This window comes from Prionailurus bengalensis, chromosome A3 (genome assembly GCF_016509475.1).
Source record: "Prionailurus bengalensis isolate Pbe53 chromosome A3, Fcat_Pben_1.1_paternal_pri, whole genome shotgun sequence".
In the NCBI taxonomy this organism is placed as follows: Eukaryota; Metazoa; Chordata; class Mammalia; order Carnivora; family Felidae; genus Prionailurus; species Prionailurus bengalensis.
In genome coordinates this window covers 90,219,866-90,232,576 of record NC_057354.1, presented here as the reverse complement: position 1 = coordinate 90,232,576, position 12,711 = coordinate 90,219,866, and the positions used below count along the sequence as shown (strand labels likewise).

Sequence of the window (12,711 nt, the reverse complement as noted above, 5' to 3'; positions counted from 1 at the left end):
GCTTCCATCTTTCTCGAGTCCTGTTCAATTTTTTGACATAATTATTTTAAATGTGGTTGGTGGTGATGGTTTCACCTCATCATGGATGTGCTTAATGCCACTGAATTGTGTACTTAAAAATAGCTAAATTGTGTACTAAAAAATGGTAAATTTTGTGTTTTGTACATTTTACCATAATAAAAAAAAAGATGAAAGACCAACATAAATCAGAATTAGGAGGGATAATAGAGCTCAGGACAGAATTAAAAATAAAAGAGGGGCGCCTGGGTGGCGCAGTCAGTTAAGCGTCCGACTTCAGCCAGGTCACGATCTCGCGGTCTGTGAGTTCGAGCCCCGTGTCAGGCTCTGGGCTGATGGCTCAGAGCCTGGAGCCTGTTTCCGATTCTGTGTCTCCCTCTCTCTCTGCCCCTCCCCCGTTCATGCTCTGTCTCTCTCTGTCCCAAAAATAAATAAACGTTGGAAAAAAAAATTTTTTAAATAAAAGAAAAAAATAAAAGAAAAAAATCAGAAATAAAGACTTAAGTTAAAAATAATACAAGAGTAAATGAACATAATGGATAATGCCTTAAGAGAAACAAATAAGAAAAGTGGGAAACTTTTAAAGATGAAAAAGAAGATAAAAAGAATTCCAGAGAAATAGCAAATATAAAAGGTAGGCAAAAAAGTCAGGACAACTCTGAAGAGAGTAATACAAATACATACAAGAAGTTAGTATGCTCTAAAAGTGACATTCAAAATCAGTGGGGCAAATTAGTCAATACATTGTGATACATTCCTGTTGAGACAAATGGTTTCTCTAGAAGGATTCACATACAGTGTGGCAAAAGTAGATGTCTCTAAGGGGGCAGGGAAATGGGCAGCTGGGTATTTCCACTGAATACCTTTTGTACCTTGTTCTGTCATGTGACTTTATTACCTCTGAATTCTGACTGCCTGAGTTCAAACCCCAACACCCCCAATTGCTAGCTCTTAATCTTGGGCAAACTTTTGACACTCTCCAAGCCTATGTCATTATCTGTGAAGTGGAGTGAAGAAACTCAATAAATGTAAAATACTAGCAGAAACAACCCAAATCTCCACCAACTGATGAGTGGATACACAAATGTTGCAGAGTCATGCAATAGAATATTATAGTCATAAAATCAATGAAGTGGACACACTAGGACATGGATAAACTTTGAAAACATAATGCTAATTACAGAAGTCAGACGCAAAGGGCACATATTGTACTATTTCACACCTATGAAATGTCCAGAGAAGGCAAATTCAGAGAGACAGAAAGATTAGTGGTTGCCAGTTGCCAGTGGAGGGGGGGAGAGAATGAGAAGTGACTGCTAATGGTCCAGGGGGGTTCTTTTTGGGGTGATGAAAATGTTATGGGTTAGATAATGGTGATGGTTGTACATGCTTGTAAATGTTCTAATGACACTGAATTTATAGTTTCAAAGGGTGAATTGTATTGTATGTTAATTATATCTCAATACAAGATAATTTTTAAAAAGCAAATTACCAAAAAAAAAAAAAAAAGCAAATTGCCAATTTTTCCATGGTGATTTTCCGTTGTCTCCATCCCTCCCCTCCCCCCACTCCATTCCCTTTCCTGCCCCACCCCCTCCACGCCCTCACTCTCTCTACCCCCCAATTCTTTCTAGCTGTCCCACCAAGTCCTAAGGAGCACCTCTAGACCTTTGGCACCTGCGTGCTACAGCCGTTGGAGCGCTACTGAGTTCCCACATGTGCCCACCGCTCTTACCTTGTGGGAATGGACCCCTCCAGCGGATTTTCCTCCTGCGCTTCGGTTGGTCAGTTTTAGAGAAAGGGGCACGCACATCGGCGTCGATGGAGGACGACCTGGCAGGCCCCGCTGGTTAACGTTTAAGTCCCTCCGGAAGTTTGATCTCGACCACCATGTGACTTCCGGATGCTCTGATCTGAAAGCCAGGTTGGCCATCTGCTGGCGCTTGCTAACACTGAAGGCTTTGGAGGCATATATAAGCCTCCAATCGAAGCCTCGTTCCTCTGCCCGCAGTGTGACCTAAGCCCATTGCTGAATCTCACTAGTAAAGTGGCACAGTGATACTAGCGTTGCATGTCGTTGTGTTGGTTAACTGAAGTAGTGCGTTCACCGGCCTGGTGCCTAGGTGTTTAATAAACAGTGATTTGTATCCAGGCCCTGTTCTCGGCGTGCCTCGGCTTCTCGGCGGGCCTCCTGCTACAGCAGTTGGCTTGGCTAGGCTCCAGTGATCAGCTGCCCCCAGGATAAATGTGAGCCCTTGCCATCCATCCAGTAGATGGATGATTTGTACTTACCTTACCCAGCTATAGTCATAGATGGATTGGACAACCCAAACATTTTGGAGGTATGTCTTGAATCTCTTGTCTTCTAAAATACTATAGGGTGGACATGAGATGTAAGGCCAGCTTCCACGAAAGGCTTTACATTTATTCTGGTCAACCTAGACTGACTCATCTCCTGTCATCTCCAATTCTATTTATTCTTTTAACCCTAACCTCAGACCCTGCTTCTGCCATTTCCCCCACTCCTGCTTTTTATAAACCTAGAAAATCTCTCCCCTTTCAGCCTTCGTGGCCTGGACCAAGTTACTTCCTCTTTTCTTCTTATCCCTTTTCCCTTATTCTCCCATCCAACTTTTGGTTCTTTCTCATGCAGACTTTTATCCCGACCCCCACCAAAGAAAACCCCCAGTTAACAGTATCTCAGAACTAAAAAGTCTTCTTTATTTCTCATCTATTAATTATGTTTATTATGTTTTATTAAGTTTTAAAATACATCTGAATAAATAGAGAAATTTATATCTATCTATATATATATGGATAAATGGCTGGTACCCAGAGTGGTACCAACAAACGTAGCAGCTCTTATATTGCATAGCCATAGTATCGAGCAATTTCCATATCTTTTTCCCTCTCAATGAAAAACTGCACTTTCCCCAAAGAGGTGTATTTGGCTGCATTCTCACGCTCTTGTTGAGCCTGCCGCTTCATGGCCTCTCGCTCTGGCCTCTGTTCTTTTGTGATGGGCTTCGACATTACTGGCTCAGGAACATTGGGTTTTCTCCATGGAATAGGTTGAAAGCAGAAGTCTTGGAGTAGAAATTGATTGTGAGGTTTGGGTGGGGACTGGAGTTTGGTCACAGCAGTAGGAATGGGTTCCTGCTGGAGAGAGGTGCAGGATGACGTTTTGTAGGGTGCAGGTCTGGATGCAGCAGAGTGAGGGACACTAGGCCGGGTAGGGTTGGTCAAACCTGGTCGGGTTGGATTGGTTGAAACTGGCCGAGCTGGTCTGGCAGGACCTGTCAAGGAGACAGGGGTTGGCCGGGATGAATTGACTGCAATAGGTTGAGCTGAGCTAGTGGACCCTGGCCGGGCAGGGTAAGCCATAGCAGACCGACGTGAGGCCAGAGAGTGTGGCCTCCGAAGAACAGGTCGAGCTTGAGGCTTCTCCAAGGTTGGAAAAGGCAAAGGCACCAACTTGACCTTCCCAGGAGGTGGCAGCTCATACTGGGATGGAGATGGACACTCTGTGTCAGCACCACTGTCTTGTTTCTGGACTTTGACTTTATTTTTTTCAGGACCTTTACCCTCACGTGGGGTGTCCAGCCATCGTTTGATAACTGGGGATGGCTGGGCAACTTTAGGGTTGCTGGAGTTTCCCAGGGCCCAGGAGGAAGAGAGTCTGATTTTCTTATCACTCTTTTTCCCCAGCGCGTGAAAAATCTGTACGGACTCCAACATGTGCATGCCTAGGCAGCTTCGAGGCTTTTTAAAGGTCTCTTGGCTAAGCTCAGGTTGATTTCTCCTCCGCTTCATCTTGGGAATAGTTGGCTTCTCTTCTGCCTTGACTGTGTTTCCTGACTGCTTACTCTCTTCAGCTTTCTTGGGGTTGTTTTCTCTGCTCCTTTTGGTCTTTTCCTGCCCATGGCTCTTAGTTTTGCTGATCCTGCTGGATGCAGCTTTCTGAGATTTTCTGTTGGAATGCTTGGCTGCATTCACATGAGCCCTGTCACTATCTCCAGCATTGCAAATAACCACTTCTTCCCCTAACAGGCATCCTGGGTCCTTTGGCTGGGTTTTGGTCTTGGGAACACCATTGATAGTCTCAGCAGCTTTGTGTTTATTCTTCCTAGCTTGATCAGAGGACAACTTTATGACACTTGACTTTTCTTGCACTTCATTCAACTTGATGATTCTGGTATCTTTGGCATTGATCACCTTGGGACCTTTGGATTGATCAAGGTCGTTCAAGGAATTAAAGAGCTGGGGAAGATGAATATCCTCCACTAGAGTAGTGATGTCTGCGAAACCACCACTAGATACAATACCATTTTCAAGGGTCCCTTGGTCCTCAAGACTCATGCCATTTTTTCCCAGATCAGTGTTTTCAGAACCAGACTGCTCCTCTTGGCCAAGGGGATCAATGCAGGCCAGGAGCTGGTGAATATCAGGAATTTCTAAAGGAAGTAGTGGAGGATCTTGATTTTCTAATGGGATCTGGTAGGCATCCAGAGGCTTTGAAAGCTTGGTTTTAGTATCACTCAAATTCTTATTCTCAGTTTGTTCCTGGCTTGGAGCTGGAGGCAGTGCCAGCAGATTACTGGAACTCTGGACAGGAGCTATCACTGAGATGTCTCCAAGCTCAGGAGGTGGGTTGCTTTCAAGTACCTGGATATTTCTGCTACTGCAGGACTTGGGGAATTCTGGAGTTTGTGGCAGACAAAATGTCTGACTTGGAGATTGCAATCCCAGGGAAGTCTCCATCCCCAGGGAAGTCTCCATCACTACAAAGAAATCAAGGAAGAAGTCATTCCCTGGTAAGTGAGATGCTCCCCCAGACACCAAGACAGAAATCATGCACCTTCCAGCAATAGGCAAGGCGGTTCTACCAGCTCTTCTTAAGGATCATGGACAGAACCCTGTGCTAGGAGATAGGAGATGACTTCTAGTTCTTCCCAGTGATCATTTGATGTCATTGGTTCTTGCTTTTCTTTGTATTTTGTACAAAGTTTAAGTAAAATAAGAGGCTAAGGTGGTTTTTAAATTATGAAATGTTTCTACAAAGCCTATAGAATCCTTGCAATTCTCCCCACTTTCCTTAGAGAATAAGAACACTTCACACCATGGACTAGGAGAGGGAATGGAGCTCTTTCTGATAAAATATATAAGGATAGATTCTTTGCCTGCTTGCTTTGGACAGCATCTCGGAACACAAGGTCTTAAATCCTGGTGTAAATTAAGGAAGTGAGGGAAAGTGAAACTGGCACTATCACAATAAGAGTTCCAAAATGCTTTCCAAAGAGACTGAAGCAATAGATCAGGGGAGGGAGTTCATTACAGTGTGGTAGTACAGGAGACTGATCAGCTAGGGCAGTGAAAAGTGTGGTAGCCCTTGTGTATGCACTTGGGGTCCTTGTACCTGTAGCATAGATGGCCATTTCAGTGTCTCACCTTCCCACCCCTATTTAGTGCTCTTATACAGAGTCTGAAAATGGAGAGCACTGAGTGAGGGTAGTGGTTATTAAAGTCTCAGGACTTAAATTCTGCTTCTCTGTGGATTCACTACTACTTGGCTGAAGATTTGACCCTGTTTTTGAATGCCGACCTTAATTCTTTCCCTCTTGCTATTTCTACTCACCTTGAAAACTTGTTTCTGTGATGGGTTGAGCAGATACAGAGTAGTAGATTCCAGAGGTGGAGGCTGGTGTTGGGACATTTGTGGGCTGAACCTCCTTTAGTACCATGACCATTTCTGGTTGGGGGGCAGAGGCCTTACTTCCCATGTATGACACAGAGCCATAGGACTGCAGGTAGGGACCAAGTTCTCCAGACAGTAGAGGTCCCAGTGTGCCTTGATTATAGTAATATACCTGGCTTCCTTCCTGGTAGGGAAGTGATAGGCTGTGTCCCTGATTTGGAATCTGAGATGGTGTTCCCTGAACAAGGCTGGCAGAAAGTGATGGATACAGAGGGACCATGTTATTGGCCTCTGAAGTTTTATCATACTGGGCTACCATAGATATGGAAGAAACAGCCGTGTCCTGGTCAGTGACAGTCACAGTGAAGTCTCCAAGTGAAGATGACTTCTTTTCAGTGCTCCCTGTGCTATCCCACTCAAAAATACCTGGATAGGAAGCAGCTGAAGTAGAGATCTGGCTCTGGGCAGTAACTCCAGACAACATAGTTGTACTGGAATGTTGGTAAAGGTAGGCACTACCCATGAGTGGCTGGAAAGAAGTGCCAGAAGCTGATGGCAGTAGCCATGCCGAACTGACTGCTGGAGCAGAGACTCTGGAGAAGCTGTAGACACTTCCTGCTAGGGAAGCTTCATTGCTCACCACAGGGAGAGAGAGCTGCAGAGAGTTTGGAGTTCCAAGTAAAGATGGATTTTGGAAATTTTCTGTAGGGAACAAGAGGGTTATGAAGAATCAGGGAGATCTCACTATATTTGAGGAAACACATTATCTTAAAGTTGTTGCTACCAAGAAGCCTCTAATACCAATAGTTGCTGAGATACCAAAAATCAAACCATTTAAGATGGTTGTAAGGGCTGAAGTAGCTTGGTAGGTACTCTTCTATATTAACTGCCTGTGCTCCCAACTTGGGCACAGATGTGTGGAAGACCCAGGTGGTGTGCTTCGTACATCATTCCATAAGCAAGAAGCAACCTTCTCCCTGCCCTGTCTTTCCCTTGAGCCTACACCAGCATCCACTCACATACTGTTTCCTAGAAGTGAAGCACTTCCGTCTTCGGAGGTCCTTAGAGAACCTCTGTTCTATATTCTCATTTCACGAGTGAGGAAACTGAGGCCAGGGAGGTCAGACTGACTTGTTCAAGTTCTCCCATTATGTTAGGTCTCATTACCAGGTTATAAAAACTAATAATCGTGACATCCTTGCCAGGACCCTACTCTGAGCATTATGCTGCCAGAAACCAGGAGAAATACAATGAATGTAGATTCCTCCCCCATTAGAAACTGATACAGCTATTACCATTGTAATCTTCAGGGTCTTGTTTTGCTTGTGCAGTTCGTTTACAGCTCAGTCCAGCTGGTAAATTCAAAGGGTCATTCGTGGGGCTCCTGGTTGGCTCAGTCAGAGGAGCACGTGACTCTTGATCTCGGGGTTGTGAGTTTGAGCTCCACGTTGGGTATAGAGATTACTTAAAAATAAAACCTTTTTTTTTTTTAAGGGTCATTCTTCTTAAGCCTGGTTTCTGATCCTACCTCAAAATGACTACCTGAAACTAAGTTTCTCAAAAAGTGCTTTTTGATAGAATCAAGTTATTTAAGCTGTCTCTGTGCTTCAGTTTACTCATCTATAAAGTGGTTGTAATAGTAACAACAACAATGGTAGTAGTAATAATTCGCACATGAATAAAAGTGATACATTACATATGATTTATATGAAGGAAGATATGTTCCGAAAAGACAGAAAAATCATGAAAAACACACATTACAGAACTAAGAAGAAATATATAGATATTAATGAAAACTGGGATATGTAGCAAGCATCGAGGCATAATAAGTTTACTGATATAACAAGTTCTTTATCATACATACAATATTACAGAAGTGAATATTGCCTACCCAATTTTGCTGAATACTACTAAACAAAATGGAGCCCACAACAACAGAAGGTGATTTTGAATGAATTCCTAACCAGGACATACAGACAAGGATAGATCAGTAAAAACTGCATAACAAGCAGCAAATGCCATAAATGTGAATGAATAGGTAGCCACAGCTTTTGTAGACAAGTATTACAATGAAATCTGGTACAAAGCAGAGAGGAAAATAAGTGTAAAGGAATTGTTACTGCATTCAGTCCCATTTTCCCAAATATTACCCAGCAAGTAACAGATACTAAGTCTAATACAAATGTATATTTCAATATAATCATATAACAAAAGGAAGAACATTTAAAAAGCATCATGAAGGTTTTTCTATTTATCTAAAAATATATTTTAATCATCTTCAGCATTCAGGAAAATGTCATCCCCAAAGCCTATAAAAAAATACCATCGCTGAAATCAAACAAACAGACAGACAAAAATGTTTAATGTAAGAAAACCCAAAGGACTCTACAAAATTGTTTTAGATAAATGTGGAATTAGGGATGTGGGCCTTGACTTTTCTTCTTAGGTTGCTGAGATATGAAAACAGATGTGTGCTCCATGTTGGGAAGAAAGTAACTGAGAAGATGAAAGGAAGCCTTGACTTGGAACCTACTTATCACACAAAGGAATTAGTTCTTATGATTCAGTCTAGGAGATACCAATTTTTAGATAAACTGAGTCTTGTTTTTAATAGGCAAAACACCTACATGGCTTAAAAAAGCAGAATGAAATAAAACTGAATATTCGGTTTCCTCCAGCCCCTTAGATAGTCACTTTTATTAATTTCTTGGATAAGAAGCATCATTTCTTTTTTTTTTTTAAGAAGCATCATTTCTAAAGTATATTTCGTAAAATGTTTACATTCAAAACTTTTCAGTGCCATCTGTGTTCAGAGAGGCAATACAAAAAAGCAAGCAAACAACAACTGAGTACGACCTTTCTGTAAGTTGCTTTTCCTGGTGATGCCCAATTCCGGCCTTACTTTCCTTCCTAGTCTCTTAATGTAAGTATTAGCTAAAATCAACTTTGTTTTGCCCTGCTATAAGCAGATTTCATTTTATGCTCTTTCTGCTTTAATTTAAAATCTTTGGTTTCCTTCAATATTCCACCCTAAACTACCTCTTCCCCCACCCTCTCCCCTTGAGAGCTTCTCTATGCTCTTTCTTTTCATTCTTATATTTTCCCCTCCTCCTTGGTTCCTGGTAGCCTGTGCTGAGGGAAACAATCCTAAACTTCCTTACCTTTCAAGACTTGCCTCCCTAGAGCCCACTCTCCTCCATCCTCTTTTCCTGTTTTCCCTTTACACCTACATTAGTTAGAAAACATGTGAATTTGACTTTTTGAGCAGCACTAAATTAAAAATACTAAAGTCAAAATATTAGTGGAGGAACTGTTAACAGATGAAATATCTTGGTAAATATTGCTAGTTTTCTACATAACCTAGGTTTTCTCTCTTTCTGTTGAAACACTCTTCAACAAGCCTCTGATTTCATTTTCTACATGGGTGCCCTTTAAGACTCAGTATTAGAAAAGAAAGGGACCAGAGAGAACCACCAATCTAACATCCTCATATAACAGATGAAGAAAAAACAGTTTTCAGGAGTCAATGACTTGTCCAAAGTCACACAGGTAATAAATGCCAAAGTCAAAACTGAAGTGAGGTCTCCAGAGTTTTAGTTCAATACTTTCTCCCATGATTCTATGCTATTTTGAATCTACTACTACATTTAGGGGCAAAAATAAAATCTAATGAAAAACTTTTAAGTTTCTTTCCTTACCAGACATGGTCAGAGAAGAGGAAACATCAACTCCGGATACAAGGGATGAGGAGACGATACTGGAGGATGTCTGAGTGGCTGAAGCCGAAGAGTGCATGTGTCCAGTACGAAGGTCACCGGTCACTGGTCACTGGTCACTGGTCACTTGCGATGATCCAAATTTATTTACAGGTGACTCCATGGAAACCCCAAGATTCCACCAGGTGGTGGGGGTTTGGTGGGAGAATGATGTCACAAAGCAGGCAGTTTAAAGGTACGAGGTAGCCAATAGGGAGGTCAGATTCCCAACAAGAAGACGGGATTGGTGGAAGGAGTGGCAGGAGAACTAAAACAACACCTAAGTGGTACCTAATCCTATAAGACAGATGTGATAGTCTCACTTTCTCTCACATTCTTATCTTAGGGAAATCATCTCAATGTTTCTTAGAGGTGTTCATTAATATAATGAACTAATAGTTATTCATAGTCTATGTATTATATTTTACCATCTGTATTCTACATTTACAATTATATATCCAGTTAACTAACATCCTTAGAAAGGAAAGGCACATCTAGGTTGAACAATTAAAGGGGCTCTGAAATAATATTAGTGGATCTGATTAGTAAACTTACTGCAGCTTTTAAGGAGCAAAAGAAGGAATTAAGGAATTCTTTTTGTAACTTGGTTAAAGAGTAGGGTGAAGTTTGTTCAGTGCTTCAGTGAAGTTTGTGGAGAACAATGTGGTGCAAGGCTCATCTCCTTGAATCCTACCTTCCTTGGACTGGGCTGTGCTGGGCAAGGTTGAATTTAGATCTCTCTTCTCCTCTCCTTCATCATAGGCATTGTTTGTGGGAGGGGTCTTGATCTTGCATTCTTACACTCATGGATGTTACTTCCTGTCAACCTCCAGCAGCAGGAGTCTTTTGTTCAGTGCCTGATGCTTTGCAGAATGAATTCTGCCCGTTAGAAGCAAATACCAGAGAGTTGGAAGACACAGATGATTGCAAATCTTTCCTTTTCCAGCATTTGGTTGCAATTCTTTTGCCCATAATTTGCTCCCTCCATCTCTGGGCCACACAGGCATCCTGCAATCCCATCCAGCTGTTTTATACGTGAGAGGCATTCCGGGCATTCAGGGTACTTTCCCTTTCTCATTCTCACATAAGTGTATCCAGTGTGGCAGTTACCATAGCCTCTTCCCCCCTTGCAAACAGTCACTGTAGAATCTTGGGCCTCTAGGATTCTCTGCCTGCCATGCTTGGGTGCAAGATCAGGCAAAATGAAGAGTACAATAGTTTACAGAAAGAAGAGGACATTCATTGAGAATAGGGAACATGCAAAGTGAAAGGATACAGGAAAAAAGAGCCTCGTGTGGATTTTGGGTTTCTGTGAGAAACAAGTTGACACATTTTGGCCTCATTTTATAGTAACAGAACATGCAATTATATACATATAAGTGTAAATCCATACTTATATATTAACATAATATTGACATAACAATAATATCAATGCATATATAATATATTGATTATAATATAAATTATATAACATATATTAGTGTTTAATATCTTATATTCGTTAAATAAATATATTTATTTATGCAACTAGATAGTGCAGCATTTGCCATGAATTCTGTACACTAAAAAGAATAATCTTAAATATATTTTTTTGTGTGTTTTTTGTGTTTTGTGTCATATTACCTCATTTATATCATTGATCGGTATGTTCACAGGATATAAGTTGTTTTTAAATGCTCCATTTTTTCTATATTTTTTCCCTTGTATTTTTAAGGTATCCAGCATTGTAAGACATATCACATGTTTTTCTCTTGATGATTCTTTTGAAGCATCATGAACTAATCAACCTGCTGGATTTTGTGGAGACGCTTAAAAAGGGTCCATGAGAAAGGCACTGTGGTGAGTTATACTGTGCCCCCAAGCATAAGGAAGACGTCTGCAGCCAGCTGGAACTGGCCTGGATTACCTCTGTTTTTGTTCCCCGGGTTAGTACTTTTCTTACTAACCACTCTTGTTCCTGTGATGAAGTGAGTTAGTTCTGAGCTGCTAATGCTTTTTATGTGAAGTAAGCTGGTTTGGAGGAGGAAATCTATGGATCAAGTCATTTTCCTCAGTGGTAAGCTTTTAGGAGTGCCCAGATCAGCCTACCTATGGACTTTTCTGGGCCAAAGAGTACCTGTGGCCAAAGAGTAGGAGGTATGTGATAGAAGATGCCAAGAGCCCACAAGAAGATAGCTCACAGGTGGTACCTCCAGAGACAATGTTTCATTTATAGGCCTACTTTTCCTATTATGAGATATGAGTTTGTTCAGTGATGGGGGATGATGCTTATCTGAGAAGAAATTGTGAGGGGTGTTGCAGCATAGAGATATGGCTTAAGCTTATAAATGTTTTTCAGTGTTTTTTTCCTCTAAGACTCATACCTCAAATAGCCTACCTCTATGATATTAGTATATAATGTGGGGCTAACAATATATAGGAAATAATAGGCAAGCCAGACCAGTTTCTCTTTTCTCTATGTTCCTATGGAAATCAAGGGAATCTATAGCTACTGCAGGTTAGGGTGAGTGCTGTAAGGTTGGAGGAAGTGTAGTAACACAAATTGTGGTAGCAGTGAAATATTTACATATTAAAATATCTAGTTCCAACATTCAGTTCCACTTAGGCAGACCCTTAGTTAGGCCTTTCCTGGCTCCCAGCCTCTCTATCTTCTCTCCAGATTTTCAGCCATTTGAGTTAACCTACAGAATCATCTTAATTTCTAAAATGGAGGAGGAATAACCTAAAAAGCTTTAGTCAAACACTCTGGAACTTAGCATCAAGCCCTATCCTGACCTAAAGTCTTATATTTGTGGTTAGAGTATGGTCTTATCCTATAGACCCTCTTCCTGCATTTTGCAGACATTGGGATAAATAGGACTTGTCTTGGTGTAATATATCCAGTCCATCTGCTACCGCTACTGCTCTCCTTTACTTCCCCTTTTGTTACTTTTTGACTGGGTTAAAGACTAGAATCCCTCAAACACCTGAGGTTTGGTACCTGGGGCCCTACCAGATACTAGTAGATTTTGTTAGTGTCAACTACTCAGCTGTTTGGTGTTCCAAATATCCCTTGCTCCTATATTTTCCATTCCAGTATACTACATATCTATTAAGGCATTCTTTTCTTTTTTTTCTTTTTTAGAGACAGCGAGTGGAGGAGAGGGGCAGAAGGAGAGGGAGAGAGAAAGAGAGACAGAGAGAGGGAGAGAGAGAGAGAGAGAGAGAGAGAGAGAGAGAGAGAGAGAGAGAGAATCTTAAGCA

At 41.5% G+C, this 12,711-nt stretch overlaps 1 protein-coding gene across 1 annotated transcript; it reads right to left on the bottom strand.

Annotated features, from left to right (window-relative positions):
• Positions 1 to 2,750: 2,750 nt before the first annotated feature.
• On the bottom strand, positions 2,751 to 10,909 carry CA3H2orf78 (chromosome A3 C2orf78 homolog). The gene is made up of 3 exons (XM_043603707.1): positions 9,412 to 10,909; positions 5,654 to 6,415; positions 2,751 to 4,799 (listed from the first exon to the last, which is right to left on the bottom strand). Exons 1-3 carry the CDS (start codon positions 9,506 to 9,508, stop codon positions 2,881 to 2,883), a joined length of 2,778 nt encoding a protein of 925 aa, XP_043459642.1. The 5' UTR covers positions 9,509 to 10,909; the 3' UTR covers positions 2,751 to 2,880.
• Between the last annotated feature and the right edge of the window lie 1,802 nt (positions 10,910 to 12,711).

Bases quoted from the DNA above. Each gene is read 5' to 3' on its own strand.
- CA3H2orf78 (XM_043603707.1), bottom strand. From the start codon at position 9,508: ATGCACTCTTCGGCTTCAGCCACTCAGACATCCTCCAGTATCGTCTCC. The intron at 6,416-9,411 runs GTAAGGAAAGAA...TGTTCCCTACAG, and splicing joins CTCTTCTCTGACCATGTCTG to AAAATTTCCAAAATCCATCT. The intron at 4,800-5,653 runs GTGAGTAGAAAT...ATTTCTTTGTAG, and splicing joins CACAGAAACAAGTTTTCAAG to TGATGGAGACTTCCCTGGGG.